Below are 23,272 nucleotides of genomic sequence, written 5' to 3' on the forward strand. Positions count from 1 at the left end.
CACAAAACATACTTAATTTTAGCATTTAAACCAATATCAGAATCTGTGGCTGTCAATTGAGTTATGGAATAATCGATTGGACTGTTTTCATCAATGTATACAACATAATTTTTTTGTTGGAATTGTGGGCTGTGATCATTAACGTCTTGTGCTATTACACTTATAAATCCAGTGCCACTCAATGAAGGCGTGCCTGGAAAAAAAAAATCAGTGAAAACATTATTTTATAATGCTATACTCAAGTTATTATATTATTACCAGAGTCCATAGCGACTACAGTGATCAAGTGTTCAGATTGTACTTCTCTATCCAAACTTCTTACGAGATATATTTTTCCAGAAACACTATCTATGGTAAAATAGTCCGTATCTTTTAAATAATATCTCACTCTACCATTATATCCTGAATCAGCGTCTGTTGCTTTCACTATAGTCATTGGAAATTCTTTGGATTCGGGGATATATTCTTCGAGAACATGAATGATATAAGGTGAGTCTGGGAAAACTGGATAGTTATCGTTAATGTCTAAAATAGTAATTATAACTGTAACTTCATCCGAATTAACACGATTGTCGACACCAACAGGACTATCCTCGGCTTTAATGGTTAATACGTAACGAGATTTACGTTCATAGTTAAGATACTTTGCTACTCGTATTAAACCAGTGTCATCAGCTATACTAAAATCCAAATTATCGTCTCCGTTTGTAATAGTATACCTTATCGCGGCATTTGGGCCTGCATCTTTATCAGTTGCAAATAATTGGACAACTGTATACCCAATGGTTACATTCTCAAGTACAGATGAAGTGTAATGTCTCGGTTCGAATATTGGGCTATTATCATTCTCATCCAAAATATTAATTGTAAGTTTCTGAATCGAACTTAGAGAAGGATCACCTCGGTCTTTAGCGCCTATTTCAAGTTGATACAAAGATTTAGTTTCTCGGTCTAAGGAATTTGAAACTCTAAGCACTCCATCAACAGATCCAACTGTAAATTTTTTTTCATCACCAGAGTTTATCCAGTACTCAACAAATCCATTTTTATCCTCATCATCATCAACAGCTTTTAAAATTGTAACTATAGTTCCAATTTCTACGTTTTCCATTACTGAGGTTGTGTTTGGCGTAATCCAGCGAGGCGCACAGTCATTGACGTCCTTAATTGTAATTGTCACCTATAATAAAAGAAACTCATTAATAATTTTACAATGAGATGATATTTTAAGTATTGAAATGTTTGTATGGTATTATTATTACCTGCACTGTGGACGAGAGTTCAGTCGCTGCCGGCCGTCCCCCGTCCTTGGCTAATATTACGAGATTATATGAAGCTATGGTTTCACGGTCCAAATTGCGATGTGGCCAAATAGTTCCATTGTCCGGATCAATAGTGAAATCATTATTTTCTTGATCTAAAGATTGAACTGAGTACCTTATTTTCCCGTTGAGTCCTTAAAACACAACATATGCATTTCATTTTTAGTTATAAAATGAATGTAAAAAACATCTAAATAAAACTTTCTTTGATAAAAAAAAATTAATATTAATTATATATAAAATAAAATAACAAGAACAAAATATACGTGAGTCAAAATATCCCAAAAATTCACATAAAATATGCATTATAGAAAATCAAACACGCAATCCATAAAAATGTACATATAATTATCTCCATGTACCGGCTCGTTTAAGAACCCAGAACATACGATCGAGCAATATAATTTTAAAATATGCATAAATTATACGTACACATTTTCAAGTTAACAGACCGAAAATATATGGTGCCGTAGTGAGAACTGAAGAAAAAAAATGAATTGTTTACTTATAAATTACAAAACACGTGTACCCGCCAAGTACCGGTGTAGGTACACACAGCGCACATCGGAATAAATGTGTATGTTTACCTGAATCACGATCCGTCGCCACCACCGTCGCCACAACCGTGTTGACAGTAGCGTTTTCATACACGTCCACGTTGTAACTGTTTGTCTCAAACACGGGTGCGTTGTCGTTTTCGTCGATAACGTTTATATACACCGTCACCGTCGAGGACAACATTGGCTTTCCCGCATCCTGGGCCTGAACGGTCATGATGTAATGCTGCACCTGAATCACAAACATAATAACAATATTTCTGAGTTATTACACCGGGGTTTGCCGACAACCGTTTAATACGAGTATCTATGCACACAAAAACTACTATTGCACTTGCCTCCTCGTAATCCAGTTTTCCGGTCAGGGAAAAAGCTCCCGTATGAGGATCGATGTTGAACACGTCGTTGGCCCAGTCACTTATCATCGAGTACGTGACCACACCGTTCACGCCTTCATCCTCGTCTATGGCCAAGATGTCACCGATTTTCGTGCCCCTAGTGGTAGCCTCGCTCACGTCCAAAGAATAAATACCCTTCGTGAACACAGGTGCGTTGTCGTTGGTGTCGAGAATCTAAGTAGATGCACATCGTAAAGATTATATTTTTAAAACAAACTAATCCACAGCTATTATAAGAGAATATTACTACTCCCGTCAAAGTATTACCATAATCTTACAAATCTGATAATCTTACGAGAAATGTATAGCACGTGCTTAAACATTGTAGAATCAAAAAGAAAAAACGTTTTTGGCAGATAAGAACGAACATATTTTTAACGCAATTGAATGATAGATACTTATTGAATTCCTACTTATAAATAATTAACCTAACTAACCTATAATTATTAATTAACTAACCTATAATAAATTATTATGATTCAATTGTTTGTTTATTGATTGCACATAAAATATTTTTGTTATTTTTTGTGCACAAATCATTATATTGACGTATGTACGCACACTATATCGGCTTCTACAAATTTATTTCGTACAGAGCACATACATGCGTCATCAGTGGTGACAGTGGTGTAAACAATCACTATCATTCATACCTAACCTGAACTTCCTTCTATTATTTACCACATAGGGTACATAATAATATCGAAAAAATATATCATAGCGTGGAAAATACTTTAATATATATTTTATTTTATTAAACGTGTGTTTGACTATTTAAACCTATGTCATTGATCAGGCAATATATTTTTAAATTACCTATGTCAGTACCACCACCCCTTACACTTTTCAGTATTGTACACGAAAATTCCAATTTCTAAATTTCCACCGTCTCATGCACAAAATGAAAAAAAGGAATTTAAATCACTTGCTCTCTTGTTATTTTTCTCGCATCTATAAAATGTCATTGTTGATCAAAATGTCTATGAGTATTAACAGCTTGTGATCTTCCGACAGCCAAAACCATCGAATTTGTTTTATTTATTTATTTATTTATTTATTGAAAAAACGGGACGTGCCCAATTACATAGAATATTAGCATAATACTAGGAAAAAGATACATAAATTACAAAACTAGAAATATAAAATATTAGATGAAGAGCGAACAGTTTTAACAACAATAATAATACCACCAAGAAATTTAAAACATAATGTTACGTTTATATAACTTTATAATGCGGCTTAAATTTAATTTAAATTTGTTAATTTCAAATATACCTAGATAACGTTTTACAACCGAAAGTGTAAGTATCGCTTACATTAAGTAAATATGCATGATACGCCACTGAAGTATCTATAATCCAATGTATGTATTTTATACACGAATTAAAAAAAAAATAATAATAACAGCAAATTATATTCGTATCAGCATAATTAATAAGCATCGTTTCAATAGAACAGCGTTTCTCAACATTTTTAATTCACCCCTCGACTGCTCACCGGTGTTTCGCGTACACTCCAACCAATTTGATGATTTGAATTAAATCAAACTCTATATTTTTACGGAATCGATAATTTTTTTTTTCCATATACCCTTTGAGTTCATCTTTTGTACACTCCCATGTCTAAACGCGTACCACGGGTTGAGAAACGCACTCCAATAGTTATCGGATATCCACGCGAAAATGGAAACTTCTCTATACGCGTTCGTATACTGTGTGCAAAATAAATACTCACGATGAACACTACGGACGTATCGCTATGGTGAATACCGTCGGATACCCGAACCGGCAGTACGTGTTTGGGACTGGTTTCTCTATCTATGGGCTTGCGCACGCGGACATTGCCCGTGATTGCGTCCAACGTCAATGGTGAACTATTGTCATCGCCGATGATCGTGTACGTAAGCGTCGAGTCCAAGTCGGGGTCGGTGGCTCTCAGCGTGGTTACCAGAGAGCCGATCGGTATTTCCTCTGAAATTTTATACTCGATCGGAGTGCTCGGCCACATGGGACGGTTGTCGTTTTTGTCCAAAATCTTCACTTTCGCCTTCGGAGGGAAAACAAACAAAAAATAAGTTATAAAAAACATAAACATGCGTGAATATAAGTAAATAATATAAACATAAACACATAAATCATTGATACACGTTTGCGAATCCACTCGTGCGTAGTTGTCCGTACAGAAGCCGAAAGAAAAAAAAAACGCTAATTGGCTCCATGCTATACATTTTTGTTCCCATATAATCTCGCATTGGAGTATATATTCAAATCGATGTTATCTTATTAAAATAACTTAACGCATTCCGGATCATGTTCTCAAACACCGTACATATTCATTCAATGGTGTTACTTTTTTTAATGATCCAAGCGTTCGCGCCGGAGCATGACGACCAGAAAAACTATCCACTGTTCAACCGTTTAGGCACCGACGCCGCGCAGCGAAGGAACAGACGCGCATCCGTACGTTTAATGTATATTATTGTTATTATTACCAAGGGCGTAGATAAAGATTATTTATGGGGGGGGGTGTTGATTTATTTAAGTAATAATTATTTTTATTATTACCTATTTATTAACTAGATAGGATTTCGGCACTAGGGAAGTGATTATTATTAATTTTGCTTATATATTTTAGTATTACCTTTGCAAGGTAGTTTCCGATCAAAACAATCGAAAGTAAATATTTGTGTTTACCGTGTGTTCATAATTATTTGTTACACTAGATATTATAAAACTAAATAAACTGATACACCCTTTATGTAATAACATCCGTGAGTTCTATGTAATAAATATTTCCAAGTTGAATACTTGAATCGTAGGGTATTTCATGATTCGTAGTATTCAAACATAATTAATTCCCTTCGTGTTGAACGCAATGTTGTTTAACGTATATATATATAAAACCATTAAAAATTATTATTCGTAATTAACAGTCATTATTCAACTTGAATCTGTATGAATATTTAAGGATTGAGCCATTAACATTGTGTACTGTATAATTTTTTTTTTAAAAAATCCAGTGATTTTATAACATTTTTAGATACAAGTACAACTATTTCATCAATAGGCGATTTCCTGTTCAACCGAAGAGGTTCACGTCAAAGTTTAAGTTATTCATCCGACTACCCGTAACATAGGTGAAAAGTCCAATCAACATATATAATTTTTTACTGATTATAAACATAAAATACAAGTTTGATAGATAGAAATATTTTTAATAGAAACTAATTTTATTATTTAATACGATTCACTCATTTTATTTAAATTAGATAATAGATTGTCCACTCCAATGCATTTTTAACGAATAAGTATGATCTACGATTTTGGATATCAACTAAACAAAATTGTATTCTTATTTCCCACTATTTAATAATATAATATATAACATACACATAATGTGTGTATATATATATATATATTACAATAATTTGAGGGCTTGACAGTTTCAAGGTAAGACAGCGTTTTTTTTTTATTGTACAAATTGTTGTTAAAACCAGTTTTCCCAAATAAATCCCACAGTAAGTCAAGTTTTATAATAACAAAGGAATAAAATAATATATTGTTTTAAATTACATATTCACCATTTATGATCTTTAATACATTTATTATCTCTAAATCATTGTTAAGAAATAATAATTATTTTGATATTATGAATAAACATTCATAATATATAATTTTTGATTTTATAATAGTCCCTTTTTGTTAAAATACTTATTTTATTTTGAATAAAAATAATTTCATACTCGAATATTATAACTTTGTATGACTTATAAATTCAAACATACTTATTTACTTAGGGAAAATGAAATAATACTTGTGCACAATAAAGCTATAATATCAATGAATGTAATTTAAAGATTTTTTTTGTTCGTTTTTTATTGGGACTTTTTTAATGAACCAATCGTTTTAGAAAATAAGGATAAATATAAAATTTAATTTAACAAACGTAACGTACAAGCATTTTTTTCAACTGGTAAAAAAATACATTCCTACTAACTAAACCGGTACATTGTTATTTGGTATTTTTAAATGAGTCTTTCCGCAGACATCAAAAAAAGAGGCACAATTGATGTTAATTAGTTTACTATACCGAAATGGATATATTTTTTTTTCTATGGGAATTGTTTTTTTTTTTTATATATATATACCATAGGGGTAACATGTTTATCGTCAGCAGTTAGTTAAAACAAAAAAATACACCTTCCGTTAGTTGTACACAAGTTGCAGACACGATTAATTGTAACTTTTTGTGTAGGTATTTCCTAATATGTATTGCATATACAAAATAATCTAGTACATGAGGTCGATTGTAAAATTTTACATAAATACGAATTATTTTGGAATTATTATTATTTGTAAATATTTCAAAAAAACCCATAGGTTTTTCTCGAGTTGAAAATATATGAGTGATTTTTGGTAAAGAGAGGTAATTCAAATTGCACTTTTACCAAAATTGAAGTGATCGATGTGTACTTATGTCAACAATTGCTATATTTATATTTTTATTGTATATCTAATAGTATTATATTTTTACGAAATTTACAATTTTGAATCGGAGTATATAAAAAATTTTTTTTTGTATTTTTGACAAAATGTTAGTTAAAATGATCCCTCGTTAAAAATCAATTGATTTTTTCGAACACTTTCTTAAACCGAGAGCAGTTTGAATATTATCTTTTTTTAACCCAAGTGCGATTCGATTAATATAAATGCAATTCGACTTCGCCTGTATACGGTAGTCGTAGTAGAAACACGCGAACGTTTATTTTATTTATTAATTTTAAAACGCACGCTCTCCAGGTATTATAATATAGTAACGAGCTAGTACTATTAAAAAACAATCAAGAAATCAAGTGATATAGTTAAAAGAGCTATTAAATATTAATGGTTATTTGATTGTGTAAAAGTGCTTCTGGAATTAATGAAAAATACGGTTGCTTACAAAAACAAATTATACAGTCTCATGCATCGACGAAATACATCACTCGCTGTACACATCTGCTCAAAGAATCAAGCCTACGCGTACGAAAGAAAAAATCATATTTTGAACACACTATCTACTAATTTCAAACGTTGTTTAGTGTATAATAATTTCATATTAAGTATAGTGTAGTAAATAAAATGTTGTATTCGATTTTAATCTAGATGAGTTTTAAACGGATATATTTTGATATATATTTATGATTTTATAACGCAACCGCATGCAAAGCTAGCTGCAGTAGACTCTGTGGTCCAATTACTATTTCATTACAACATCTACATAATATAAATACATATAAATATGTTTAATAGTATGTAGTATAAACTTTAAACCGGGTGGTTTTGAAAACAAAATATTTAAATTAAACATACGTGTTTGAAGTTAACATAATGAATATACCTATAACGCACAATGTATGTTTTCTAATTGTTTCTTAAATTGTATATTATTAATTATTTAATATTTTGTATCAAATAAACCTATATATATTTTATAATATCATAAGAAGTAAAAATCAAAAACATAACAAATCATTTGTATTCATATATTATTTTTATACCACATAAGAATATACTTTTACGTCGATACGAAATACATATTTGGAATGTTAAAATTTAGAAGCATATTAATATAATAAATATACGATACGTGTAAGTAATGTATACGAGCTGTAAGAATGATCACTAAAATAAGTTTAAGTAAAATTTAACACTTGCAATCTAATAATGAAAAAATTAAGTATTTGGTTATAATATTAAATATTTTAAATAGGAAGATTCAAAGTGAAGCTTGGTCTAACCGTGATGTGTTTTATTTATATTTTTCGTGCCTGTCTAAATGATTTCGACCTGAAGGCTATAATCATCATAAAGAGGGATGGTTTTTGATCAGAAACAATTTTCCACATAATTGATTAAAACTATAATAAAAGTTATCATGAAAAAAATTTGAAGAAAAAAAACTAACATTTACGGGACATCTGTTTTCAACAAAATCTAATTTTTTTGCCGTAGTTTTAAAAAATATTTTATAAATAGCATATATCATCATCGTGGTATATGGAACAAAATTAAGAACCCCATTGAAGTAATAAAAATTAAAATAACAAATAGTGTTACGTTCGTTTAAATCATAATAATATAAATTAAAACGTAGTACTATAACTCAAAGAAATTGTATACACGACAAATGCAAGTATGCGCTGCATATTATTATACAACGTACCCGGAATTAGTTGTACGTTCACGCTGCCCACGCAATTTACTAGTACTGCATGTACTATAACAGATGTACGTATATAATATAGGTACTACCATGTATCGGTAAACATATTATTAAGATATCGTCAAATATTAATTTTACTACAATAACCCACACACGTTTGGTTCATTGTTTATATTAGAGTATTGTATTATCTACAATGACAGTTGCCTTTATTTTCTAATTTTTTTTTTTTTCTTACCGCGGACAATGAAAGTATAAACATACATATACTTGTACATGCATACGCGTTTGTGTTTGCGGGTGAGTGTACTACGTATGAAATATTCATCATTGTAACAGGAACCCATTATCCAATAGGCAAAATACCTCCAACGGGATTTTCCTTCTCTCATACGTATAGCGGTCACTATTTTTGTATGCCAATTATTGTCACTTGATTTAATTTCAATAACCGATATAATATGAAGCTGTGTGTATGCGTATGTGTGTGTATACGTGTGCGCGAAAAAGTCAGTAGATGGTTGTGCATATCAAATAAAAACCACAATAATGCAAAAACTGCATGCCGCTGGTATTATAATATTATTTAATGGCCAACCGATACGAACCCATACAATTATTGTTCTATTAATTATGATGATTAACCACAGTTTTTTGACGATCACCGTATAGTATATAAAACCAAAATAAACGTATGCACATTCAACGGTGTACCGTGGTCCTGTTATAACTTTGAAATCGGTACCTTTAGGCGTATTTGCGGTTTGTAGCGTACCGTGTCCGCCAATGGGGAGCAAGAAAAAGGAAATATTATTCAGACGCTATCGTGAGAATGTGGGCGTGTCCAAAATGTTGAATCAATTCAACTCCTTGCGATTAAAATCAACGTCTAGCCCCGCTTTTCTATGTTATCACAAGTCGTTAAAAATGAAAAACGGAATAATTTTGTCGTTGAGCAAAAGTCACGGAAGTAATGTGGACATACATAGGACATCATAGGAAAACTGAAAAACTTCAGAAAAAAAGAAAACGATCACAAATTCATTTTTGAACACGTGTCTGGACATTTTTTATGGTTTTAAGCATCAAATAACCCGAATGAGTAATACATTTTAAATATTTCCTCTATTGTCTCTATACAATATATATATGTATAATATACGCATACCATAACAAATCAACAAAATGCAAAATTCTTCAACTGTCAACTTAAATTTATTATTATTATACGTGTTTCTATAACCTCTAACTCACTTGTTTAACCACAAAAATAATAAACTTAATATATTAAACTTGATGTACGTCTGACTATTACGCAATTTCTAAATTACCCGAAAGCCAAGCGATAATTTTTGTATAGTAATTTTCCTAATTAACCCGGTTTTGTCAATAAATATATTTTACATTTATAGTTGCACAAATCCAAATGGTTAAAACGATTTTTATTAGACATTCCGATAAAGAGAACTATCCAAAGCACTCTCGAGCACATTAGCATAACGATATCTTAATACGTTATTGAACATGGTTATATAGACGACACGGTATTATAAATTTACTTTTTATACAACACAACAACACTAATAATGATAATATCGAATAAGTTTTTAAATTACACATTTCGAAAGAAAAATGTATTTTATGAAAACATTATAATGGAATAAAATAATATATTATATTATAAAACGTTACTAACATCAAAACTATAACGAATTATAGACTATCGTACAGATTTTATGAACACGCAACTACTTTAATCGTCTATCGATTCCCAATCATATTATATAGATAGTTAAACAATATTTATTAATTATAATATAAATTCAATGAACGATAGGAATTTGTTTTATATTAACACGTATCTATGCTATAACACAATCATAATATACGCTAATAATTATACGGGTAACTGGATAAAAAAAAATTATTATCTTAAGAACTATTAAAATTTAAATAAATTATAAATAAACTATTAAAACATTTGAAATGACAATTTATTATAATTCTTTAAGAGTAAATTAAACGCAATACAAAAAATGCATAGGTAATGTTAATAATAATAGAAAATAATAAACGAAAACCGTTTTCGAGGTAGGTACTATGAAATTATATTACATGATTGTAATTACGCGATAGGTACGATATGATGATATATATGTTCAATTTTATCGAAAAAAACACAATTGTTATATTTATAATGGGTTTAAATGAAAAACAGAGTAAAAAATGTCAAGGTGTTTTAAATCCTTAAAAGAAAGTCATTTATACTTTCAGAATTGCATTCAATAATAGTTGAATCCATAAGAGGATACTATTTATTGTTCACCTTCGTAACTAAAGTTTTTTTTACAGATGTTGAGAGTATACTTTAACCATATCTATCTGACGAGTTATATACGCATTCCAATATGGCAGTTTACGCAATTGACAGACAACTTGAATATGGGCGTACGTACGGGGAGGGGCTTGAGGGGTTAACGCTCATAATCCCCTCTTTACAGCAAAATACCCCTAAAGGGTATTAAGCACAGAATTTCTATGATTTAATAATTTACAAAAAAAAAAATCACATTTAAGCGCGCGCCAATTTTTTCAATTGAACATCTGCTACAATTGGAATTGTGATTTTACTTTTTGTACGTACCTACCGACATAACCTGCGCAGAATGAACACAGCTGGTATAGAATAGGGAATTCATTCAGTCCCCCAGTTGCCGCGACATTTTTAAAGGCCGGATATCATATATCAAATAAACAATTGGGTTTACAATACATTTTTACACCTGTGACAAAATTCAACCTTAAAATCATTTTCACATAGATTATAACTATTTCAGAATTCTACTTTGTAGTATATTCAAATTAAAACCCAAAAATCGTCATCTTTTATAGTATTAAATGAAATATCTTAGAAAAATAAATATTAAATACTGTACTTTGATCGTAAACTAGAAACTCAACATAATATGATATTTTATAAATGTTCAATATGAACATATCTGTATACAGTCAACTATTATACCATAGTTACTTGAAGTATAACTAATTTAATTTTAAATTCAACTTCTTAAAAACTTAACTTCTAAAAAATAGGCAAATTACGTTTTATCGAAATATATATATATACAATATGAATACCTTTTATATACCTATTTGTCGTGTAGTATAATTTAATAAACGTCGCGTATTCGTACATTTTTCTAATTTGTTAGTCAATGAAGTCAATTTTTCAAGACGTTTTCTTTGTCGACGATGTAAATTAAAATTTTATGTTCCGCAAATCTGATTGGATTTAAGTCGGAGGAATAAACGATGCTATTAAATTTTACGATTAATGAAGGTAAAGGAATAGCACTATTTGAACATAAAAAATAGTTTAAAAATATCAACAAACGTTAACAATTATTCTTCAAAAGTAAACTTAATTTCCGATGGTTTTGAAATTATATAGTTTATTAGCTAGTAACATAAAAAAAAAAAAGAAAAAAAACCATAAAATCATAAATTCTTGTACATCGTGCCAAATTAATATTAGTCTTTAAAAGATATGTTCCATGGTTTTTTATAGACGTCATGTAAACGTCCCACACTCACACATGCACTGTCAGTTAAAACCTTGACATTTTAAAGTTACACAGGTTTACGCGGATAAAATGGAACAGTTATCCAAAGGATTAGCCGACGTTGGTCAGCTATGCATATTCAAAGTTATTTTACACGTCCATTGCTCTAGCGTGCCTTAGGCCGGTTTTGAAATATTTGTAAATATTATAATATATTATAATGATCCCAACGTTGCTATGCATATATATATATATATTGCCGGCTGAGCTGTCCGCTTTATATTTAATCATCCAGGTGGATTTGCGTCGAGCAGACGATTGACGAGGTGGCGGAACCACGCGTTACACAAGATAGGAAGTTTCATTCAATGTACGAAGAATACAAAAGATCGATTTTTAAGACGCATTAACGTTTTCGGCAGCAGTAGATAAAAAGGGTAAAAAATATACATGTTTGTCCGTGTCAAAAAAAAACACGTTTTTCTCGGGTGAATAAGAACATGATCTATATATTATATGTGCTATGTTAATCAAATTACAGTTAAAAGGGTCTGCAATTCTGAAAAATCCACCGACACGGTCGTAAATCGTGTAAGCAAATTGTTTGTAGTTTATATCAAGATGACCAATAACCGTGATAATGACATTGATATTTATGACGTGTTATTTGTCTACCCAGCAAACCGAAAGTACCTATAACTTATGTCTGACATTGAAAAGAAAGGATTTCGTAGAAAATTGTATTTAAATATTTTTATTACAATATATTAATACGTAAGAAACATAAAGTAAATAATTCGAACTTAAGATTAAAAAAATTTAAATAAGTATACATAATAGTTGAAGACGATAAAAAAAAATTAATTCCTTACAGAATACTATCGGCGTGAATCATATTTTATTAATAAAACGTATTCTTTATCTTTTTTATGACGGATATGCATTTGTCTAATTGTGTTCTCTTTCGGACCGTTATACGTCTATAACATAATCTCATTTATTTTAATCCTAAAATTTGTATATTTTTCAAATTATGCTTGTATGTGACAAAAATAATGTAACATGGAAATAATTTTCTACGCAACGGACAAGAATCAAATATTTTATGAAGTCGTTACAAGAAGAGAAAAAAATTGATATTCGATAAAACCAAAGTACACACCAAAAGTCGCCGTATGTGACAAAACTCCGATAATGAGAAATGACATAAAAACTATTAAGTCCCAACTCAAATCTTCTGCCCTCCGAATATACATAAATACATACGAGTATGTATACGTAGCGTACCGAACTCTCTTATTGCGCACAGTAGACGGGTTCGCGTGTTACGTACATTCCATTGTTCTAACCAAAATTCATGACTTCAGCAACAGCGGACCCCCTGTGTCCATCCACACACACACGCGCGCGCCAGCGCTCACACACACACACACACACGCGCGCACACACCACGGGAATAGGTATAACTCGTCAACTACTGCTGATACACTTTGAACTCGCCGCGGTCTACCGAAACCCGGAATGCCTAGCTAATTGCAGTCCAGCGAATCGAATAAATCATATAGTAAGCGAACAATAATAACAATAATGATAAAGTTTCGGACGTTGAGACGCGCAGTGCATGTGTACTCGATTGTGTATATGTGTGTGTGTATTTGTGTATAGAAGAGCACAACAACGGGGAGAAGGAGAAGTTGTAGAATATAATAATAATAATTATAATAATAATAAAAATAATAATAATAATGATAATAAAAAATAAAAATAAAAAAAATACCTGAATGTGACCGGTTTTCGGTGTCTGCGATCCGATGTTAGTAGCATAAACGTGCACGACGTACTGGTCGGCGCCACCCTCCCTGTCCAGCACTGCGGCCGTGTAAAGCACGCCCAGTTTAACGTCCACGGAAAACATCCGATCCGCTTGCTTTCCGTCGAGCCCGGTCACGTTCACCACGTAATATTCGATTTGCCCGGGCAACGGGTCCATCCTGAGCACGCTAGTGCCCAAAGGCTCGTTTTCGTATACGGACCCCTCGTAGAACTCTTTCAGACCGGTCAGCTTGTGTCCGCCGCTGTTGTCCCCGGTGTCCGTCAGCAGGGTGATGTACGCGTCGGTGGACTTGCGTTCCGACTGCACCGCCTCGTCCGTGGCACGCACCGTCAACCTGTACAACCGTTCGGGACGGGTGAGCTCACGCCGCAAGCTGATGGCCCCGGTCGTCCGGTGTATGGAAAACAGTTCCGAGTCGCCGCCCACCATCTCGTACGTGACCAGACCGTTCGTACTAGTGTCCAAGTCCCTGGCCGTAGCGAACATGATGAACGCGCCGGCCTGCCGGGACCGTACGAGCCCGGTGTCCACGGACACGAACACTGGAGCGTTGTCGTTCTCGTCGTCCACTATGATGGTCACCGTCTTCTCGGCCGACAACCGGGTTTCCGGTGGCACGGCCTGGTCAACGGCCGTCACAGTCAGTCTGTACGTGTCTACCTGTTCCCGGTCAATGGGCAGCACCGTACTGATCACGCCAGTTTTCTCATTTATCTGGAAACGTCGTCTGTCGTTGTCCGGCTGTTGCCGGGTAATGGAATAGTGCACCAGGCCGTTCAGGTCGGAATCCGGGTCGTCGGCGACCACGTGCACAATGGACGTGCCCGGTTCGAGGTTTTCGACGATTTGCCGCACAATGGCCGTGCTGGGGAATTGTGGTGGGTTGTCGTTACAGTCCAGAACGGTCACGTGGAACGACAGCGCCGAAGACAGCCTAGGATTGCCGTTGTCGTACGCGGAAATGTTCAACACGTACGCACTTATGTCCTCGAAGTCGAGCCGTTTGTGCAGGTACAACACACCGGTCACGACGTCCATGTGGAACGTGTCTCGTCGGTTCCCGGACACTATGGAGTATCTCACTTCACTGTTCGCGCCCAAATCTGGATCCGTGGCCCGGAAACGGATCAGCTCCGTGTTGACGGTTGCGTTCTCGAAAATCGATATGCCCGACGGAGGAGATTCGAACTTGGGCGGATTGTCGTTGTCGTCCAACACTTCCACGGATACCGCGGCCGAAGCGTTGAGCCGCACCGGTGCGCCGTTGTCGTACGCGATGACGCGCAACACGTACGACGCGCGTGTCTCCCTGTCCAAAAACGCGTTGATCGTAATCATACCGGTCGCGTTATCAATTTTAAACTTGCCGTCATCTCCATCCTCCATGACGTAGTGCACGGCACCATTTTGTCCATCGTCTTCGTCAGTGGTATACACTCGTAGCACGTGTGTACCCACCGGCGACCCTTCCGACACTTGCACCCGATACGGTTGTCGGAAAAATCGTGGCCGGTTGTCATTCACATCGTTGACGAACACGTTCACCTTGGCCTTGTCGTACAGCGAATGCTGGCCGTTGTCCGATACTGTAGCCTCCAACGTGATAACATTCTGTTCCGTGGCCCGGATCAACTGTTCCCTGTCGAATTCTCGTTGCGTCCTGATAAATCCATTTTTCGGATCGATTAAGAAATCCGTTTTACAATTTATCAAGGAGTACGTTAGTTCGGCGTTTCGACCCGTGTCCCGATCGGATGCTGATAGTTTGCCGACGAACGTGCCGCCCGGTTCATTTTCGTTGATGTGAAAATCGAACGTGACATTTGCGAATTCCGGTTTGTTGTCGTTCTCGTCAGTCACGTGCACAATAGCCACCACCGATGAACTACGAGCCGGTGTGCCCGCGTCCCTGACAACCACGGAAAGCGCGTAATAATCTCTACTCTCTCTGTCCAGACGGTGTTTGATGTACAACATTCCGTCGGGAAAAATTCCAAAATCTCCTTCTGCGTCGCCTTCTTCAATTGCGTAAGATAATCGGGCGTTAGGCCCATAATCTTTATCGGTAGCTGTAAGCCCGAAGAATCTACTGTTTACAGCGGTGGCTTCGGAAAGCGAGGATTCGTACGAGGTTTGATCGAATACAGGTGTATGGTCGTTTACATCTTGAACGGTGAACAGAACAACATGCTTAGCACTAAGTGGGGGGGTACCCGAGTCTGTGGCCACGATTTCGGCGGCTAGTACGGTGCCCGGGGCTGTATATACCGGCTTATGTAGGTACACGATACCGGACGACTCGGTAATACGAAACAAACCGTCGGGTTTGGATACTAATCGGTAAGTTACCCGGCCGTTCAACCCGACATCCTTGTCCTTAGCCCTGGCTACGCACAGTTCTTGGCCAACGGCCGTATCTTCGTAAAGATCAACTTCCTCAATTACGGTGACAAACGAGGGTTCGTTGTCGTTGACATCCAAAATCGTAACGTTCACCAGAGTAGTGCCAAACTTCACGCCCGCTATCGCACCAACTTGTATACTGTAAAACGATTGATTTTCCCGATCGATCTTCCTCCATGTCATTAACACTCCGTTTCGATCCACTCTAAAATTTCCATTATCACCGTTCATTATGAAATACGTTACATCGACTTTAGTTTCCTTGACTCGTATTCTGCCCACTTGTCGATTGGAAACCGGGTCTTCTTGACCTATATGATCTTCGTAAATCTGAAACGAATACCCTTCAACCGTATCGAATTTAAGCGATTCGTCGGGATTTTTTATTATTACTACGGTCGCGTCTTCAGCAGCTCGCCGACCGTCCCTATCCACAGCTGTTACGTTTAGGTGGTATATGGATTTCGGAAGATCTCCACTGCTCTTTAAATATATTGATCCTTCACGGGCGTCTATGTAAAAAAGGCCAGAATCGCCGCCATTTGATAATCGATATTCAACCACCGAATTTTCTCCTTCGTCGATGTCATACGCTGAAACCGTAAGAAGACTGGTGTCCGTCAGCTGATTGTTCCCAATAAACGCGATATACTGTTGTGGATAGAAAACGGGGTCATTATCGTTTACGTCTAGTACGTCGAGTATGACGGTAGCCGTAGACGATTTGGGCGGGAATCCTTGATCTTTAGCCAATACTTTAATCTTGTACTCCGATACTTTTTCCCGGTCGAGCTGTGTTTTAACAGTTAGTTGTCCGGTCAAAGAATCGAGTGCGAACGCACCTTTGTACTTGTACTGGACTTCGGGATGTAAACTATACGATACGCTACCATTAGTACCTTGATCGTGATCCGAAGCGGTCAGCATGGCCACTAATGTATTCTCCGGCACGTTTTCCAACATTTTAACAATAATCAATTCCTGCGCGAACTCCGGGCGTTCGTCATTTTCGTCCAAAACGATGACTTTCAACTGCGTGTACGCCCATTTAGGATTAGGACCGCCGTCACGAGCGGAAATTTTAATTTCGGCCGAGCCCATTTGTTCTCGGTCCAAACGCCCTTTGAGCGTGACCAGCCCGGTGTCCGGATCGATGTCAAACCAACCGAAATCGTTACCCGACACGATGGAGTAGTAAATCTGCGCATTGATACCGGTATCCTCGTCGGTGGCCGTAATGCTGGCTACGTACGTGCCCAATGGTGACAGTTCACTTAGCGTGGACGAGTACTCGCTCTTCTCGAATACCGGTTCATGGTCGTTAATGTCGTTAACGTATATCAACAGATACGCCACGGTGGTCCTGGCGGGGGTCCCTTTGTCACTGGCTAACACGGTCAGATTATACTTGTTGATCTGCTCCCTGTCCAAGACGTCGTGCACCCGAACGATGTAAAAGCTCTGCGACGATTCCAGTCGAAAATGATTCATTTCGTTTCCCGTGATGATCTCCACGGTCGTCTCGCCGTTCAGCCCCTCGTCCGGGTCCATCACGGACACGGCGGCCACCACGGTACCGTTGATTGCGTTCTCGTCCACGGTCGCGTACGCCGCGTTCGAAGGGAAGTAGCGGAATTTGATGATCGGATCGTGATCGTTGGCGTCGATCAGACTAACGGTCACGTACGCCCGTCCGTCCTGCCGGGGCGAACCGTGATCACGTGCGTGCACCGTGAAAACGCAACTTTTCGGGCAGGACGTCCTCGGCTGTTGCGCGTGCGGACAGTTCTGTTGCGGACAATCGGGCGTCTCCGTGGTGTATATGACACCGGTGTCCGGGTCCACGCGAAATCGGGTCTCGGCCGTTTCCGGTAAATAGTACACGATCCGACCGTTCTCGCCCAGATCGGCGTCCGTGGCCGTCACCTGGAGCGTGAACGTGCCCGGCGGCGCGCTCTCGTTCAGCCACGCGCTGTAATCGGTGTGCGCGAACACCGGTGGATTGTCGTTCACGTCCAGTATGGTCACGTTCACCGTCTGGTAACCGTATCTGGTGGGCACACCGCCGTCCCGAACCGACACGTTGAGCTGGTAGAACGGCACGGTCTCCCGGTCGAGTTTACCGGTGGTCCGCAGGTACAAGTACGTCAGATCGCCACCCGGGTTGGACGTCACTTCCAGTCGGAACTTGTCGTCCACGTTGCCGGCCACGATCCGATAATCGGACGACACGCCGTTGACGCCCGCGTCCCTGTCCGTTGCCGTGTCCAATAGCACTTTGTTGTCGGGTGCCGCGCTCTCCGGAAAAGACACCGATATGACCGGTTCCGGGAACTCGGGCGCGTTGTCGTTAACGTCCACCACCAGTATACGCACCTCGATCGGATAGGTGGGTTGACTGGACAGCACGATCAGATCGTACCGGTCGTTGGACAACGACTCCCTGTCCAATATCTGCGTGGTGGTTATCTCGCCCGTGGTCGCGTTCAACGCGAACTCGTCGGACGGCTCGTTGAACCTGTAGACGAAGCCCGGCTTCACGGGTATCCGTCCGACGGCAGTGCCGCGAGGCTGACCTTCCAACACTTCCAGCTGCACCCGTGCGTTGCTGTCCGCCTCGCCGCCGGTACCGGCTGCCACGGCGAACGCCAATGCCGCGCATATCGCTACGGCGCGCCATAACATGGTGCGCGGGGTGACCGCTGCTCACTGGACGGGTATCACCCGGTCATCACACACGCGTCTCTTACGCACCGCGCACCGGAACAACACTCACTGCACTACCGTAATCCATGGACGGCGACGGCGCGCGCGACTACGACCACGACGACGATGACGATCCCTACGGTTCGGAAAATACGATGCGAAACGCGTAAACACTACAACACACATGCACGAGGGCTAGGGATCGTCGAGTTTGGCTGGCGCGAAATATTTACGTTCACGCGCGATCGATACGGATTTGAAAACGATTTCAAGAGAGACGGGAAAATAACATTCGTATAAATAAATATCGTCTGGACGGATAACGCACGCGTCCAGCCGGATATGTGTAAGCGGTGTAAAACGCGGACGCGCACACACGGCGGATAAATCGCTACGACGACGGGCGGTGTGTACACGCGCACGCGGTCGGTACTACGCACGTAACGCTAAACGGAACGGACGAGTGTGCGTGCGTATACTGAAGACTGGTTCTCGGTCGGATCAGCGGCAGCGGCAGCGGCGGCGATCGGCTCAGTCGGATCCGAAGTGGAAACATTCTTTCGGTCGGCCCCCTTCTGCGCGCGCGCGCGCGTTCCACGCTCTAACCCCGCCGGCCACACAGCCATACTCGTCGCCCGCCGCCCGCCAACGGAGCCCGTGCGTCCTCCACCACCGGCCCTCCACTACGCGCGCCAACCGGTTACGGTCGTACGCACGCCGCGGCGGAGAGCCCGTTTTTACCTGTCAAGATTATCCGCCGCCGGCCCTGTGCGGCGTTTGTGTGCGTGTGTGTTATAGGTGTATTATACGGACGTGTGTGCGTGTACACCGGCCGGTCGGACAACGACGACGACTGCGACGACTACGGTGCTTCAAGTATTTTACTGGTGTTCGGATACACGGCCGGGTTCCAGTCGAAGGTATTCAAGATGGCTGCACCCCGTTCGCCACTCGCCCACCACCGGATCGCTTATACCGTATAATATGTATGTGCACGCACACACATACACGTACACGGGTACGCGTATGACGGTGACGGGGGATTCGCCGTGCCCGCGCCCGCGCTCGCTCCCATTCATGCGAGTGCGTCCGCGCTTTGTGTCCGGTCATCTTGCACTATTTATTATTATTATTATTATTATCATCGTTATTATCGTTATGATTATTATTGTTTCGAATATTCGGTATCCGATACACAATAAATAATACGTACTACGTACGATCGTAACCAAACAGTGCGCATCGTTTCTCGCCCGGTATCGCGTGTGTACGTTACTACTACCGGGCGACCACGTATTTGTACATAATAAGCCGTGTGTGTTCGATAGAATAAATACCGTTGAAATAGGATCCGCAACGGCGGCCGCGTGGATTTCGTGTACGGTCGGAAATCAAAGACGGTAATCCGAATATTAAAACAATGATCTCGCGCCGAATTCGGTGTCTACAAAAGATCCACCTGTCGTTTGACGGCGGCGCAATCGATCGACCCATCCCCCACCATCAGCGCGCCACCCGATAAACGTTTACCCGTAACCACCGACCAAACCGTCAATTATTGACGTTTTCGTTTTTTTTTTCTCGTTATTAATACGCGTGTACGCGCGTGACTTTTCATTAAACGTACTACGCATGCGTAATACACGTGGTCAATATTTCGCGTGAATTATCCAAAGACGAAAAACATATCAAAAAGACATCGACCGTCATTACAAGGACTTTTATCTTTTTCTCTTTTCATTGCACGGTGTTCAGCATACTCGACCCGTGCACGCGGCGGCTATGTACACGACGCTCCTGTGGAGGAGAATAAAAACACAAATGTGTCATCCAAACGCGAGACAGATGGCTGCTGCTGCGGTACCTGCCTCCTATTCAATATCGTTCCGTGTCCCGTACATCGCCAGGCGCGGTCAGGGGGGGGCAGGTACGGCTTATTTTTCGGGGATATAAAAGTAAAGGAAAAAAAACGCGCGCGCCACGACGTCCGTCCGTCAGGTAGCGACGGAACGCGCGCTGCCCGGGTATGCATGCGCGCGTTGTACGCACGTATATAAATATTGTTGTGCGCGGAGTGTGTTCGGGACCCGCAGTGAAATGCGCGCGGGGCCGCGTGCACGCCGGGGTTAAGGACTCTCCTCCGCGCCCGTCGCGTTGCACGATGAGCGTCGGAAAAAATCCAATGTCCGACGACGATTTGTATCCCGTTCGCTCATTTGTCCGTCTGGCATTTGGTGTGCACGCGCGGCGCGGGGAATCGGCTACGCGCGCGTACGGATGGAAATAATATTGTTTGCGTTCCGTGTAACCACGTCGAAAAGCCGTGTATTCAAATACGTATCCGCCGCGGCGACGTGCGCCGCAATATCGTTACGTCTAATTGGTTTTTTTCTTTCTTTTTTTTTTTTTTTTATCGATTTAAAAATCACTCTCGATTTGTATTATTTTAATACCGTGCGGTCGAACGACAACTAAGCGGGTATCTTACGTACCCGTGTTCAGCGGGGGGGGGGATAGTTCTACTGAAAAATGAATTTTTCGTATTAGATTCAGTCATGTTTTCAAAACGCGTGCCTATTTATAATATAGCGAGTGTGCAGAAAAGCGTTCGTACCCGTTACTTTAACATCACACTTTGCGTATTATGATCATTTAATGCATTTTCGTTTTTATGATTACATTCCGTTCATTATTTGCGAATGAATCGTTTACCCGCTTCTAAGTGGTGTTTCAGAATAATATTAACATCAAACGTACAATATATTGTTTTCTTCTCGTTTCTCCAACATATATTCTTGTTTGTTTTTTAATGTTATTCGAATACCATATTTGGCACTTGCTGCTTATTATCGATTTCACTGCGATTCACACATTAACCTCCATAAGATTCAAAAATGTATAATTAAATGGATTTCAAACAAAATTACATTCCATCGACCGTCAACGATTATATTCGACATTATCAAGAAATATTTCATTAACATTATAATTATTCGAACATATATTAGGTAATTAATATACTGTACAGTATAAATACATATATTATATTATAAATCATATTGTTTTCTTAACTACACGTATAAATATTTATACCCAAGGATAATAACCGCATGATCTTCCAATATTTATAAAACTTTTAATCGAAATGGTCATATTTTTTTAAGATACATTTCATAAACGTAGACATTATTTACAAATGAAAATCCAATCGATTTCGTCTTGCACCCGTTTAGTTATTGGTGCACCAAAACACTTATACATAAAATATAATGCACGTATCAGATGTATCGTGAAAACAATACGAAGTAGTACTACCTGGAGGTGCCGGAGTAATAGGAAAACGTGTGACCGTATTGCGACGTGTAGTGTGCTACAACAACGTAGGCTGTAACGAGTGTTTGGAAATTCAACATCTAACCTTTTGTACGAGACTCGTTTGTTCATTTGTTCATCTGGTATTCGGTATCTACACGTGACCGGTTAAGTACCGTCGTACAAACATTTTAGAGTTAATCGTTTCGATTATTTATTAGTTTCTCATTTTAACGAGTAGACTAAATTTTCCCCGCTTCCAAAGAAATGTAAAAAAAAAATGTTTAAACACATACACTGTAAGCTTTGCATTTTTCGCATTGTAATTGATTTCATTATTTTTTAATGTAAAAATAAATATACACGCGTACATACCTATACGTATTCGAATATAAAACGTAGTCTGTATTACGGACGATGCCATCACAAAAGATACACATTTAAATAAAAATATGTTTAACTGCACAAACATGTGCTCATCCCGGGTGAACACACGAGATTAATTCAAATATTTCCCTCTATTCGATACGATTTTCAGAAGACCGCTATTATTGTAGGTAGGTAATTCTTTTATCTTGCCCCGGCGTGAACATCGAAGGAAGATGTTCGACTCACACTTACTGATTGACAAGCATGATATTGTCACCGTATTTCCGAAAATACATAGTTTCACTTATAGTTCGAATAAAACATTATCAGACATGTGTTACGAACCAAACGTTTGACACTATTTAAAATACCTACACGAATGTTAAAATAAATGTATATTGTACAAATCAGTATTGTATATTAATGACAAATAATTTGAACTGCTTACTGTTTAACACGATTTGAATTTAAATTATTATGACTAGTAGGCATAGCTGTATATTAAACGTATTATTGATATAACTGAAATACAATGTTAAATTATATTAAAAAAAAACATAAATATAGTTTTAACATTATATGTAAAATCATAAGTTCAAAATAA

At 38.3% G+C, this 23,272-nt stretch overlaps 1 protein-coding gene across 1 annotated transcript in view; it reads right to left on the bottom strand.

The window, feature by feature from the left end:
- Positions 1-19,594, bottom strand: part of LOC112693649 (cadherin-related tumor suppressor) — a 32,454-nt gene extending 12,860 nt beyond the window's left edge. Inside the window, exons 1-7 of the mRNA XM_025568818.1 lie at positions 13,822-19,594; positions 4,012-4,323; positions 2,218-2,451; positions 1,910-2,111; positions 1,263-1,456; positions 259-1,180; positions 13-193 (exon numbers count right to left, since the gene is read on the bottom strand). Of these exons, the coding sequence (XP_025424603.1) occupies positions 13-193; positions 259-1,180; positions 1,263-1,456; positions 1,910-2,111; positions 2,218-2,451; positions 4,012-4,323; positions 13,822-18,966 (7,190 nt within the window). The 5' untranslated portion in view covers positions 18,967-19,594. The remainder of the gene's footprint in view (positions 1-12; positions 194-258; positions 1,181-1,262; positions 1,457-1,909; positions 2,112-2,217; positions 2,452-4,011; positions 4,324-13,821) is intronic.
- Positions 19,595-23,272: the final 3,678 nt, after the last annotated feature.

The sequence above is a fragment of the Sipha flava genome, unplaced genomic scaffold (genome assembly GCF_003268045.1).
Source record: "Sipha flava isolate LNK unplaced genomic scaffold, YSA_version1 89_pilon_pilon, whole genome shotgun sequence".
Classification (NCBI taxonomy): Eukaryota; Metazoa; Arthropoda; class Insecta; order Hemiptera; family Aphididae; genus Sipha; species Sipha flava.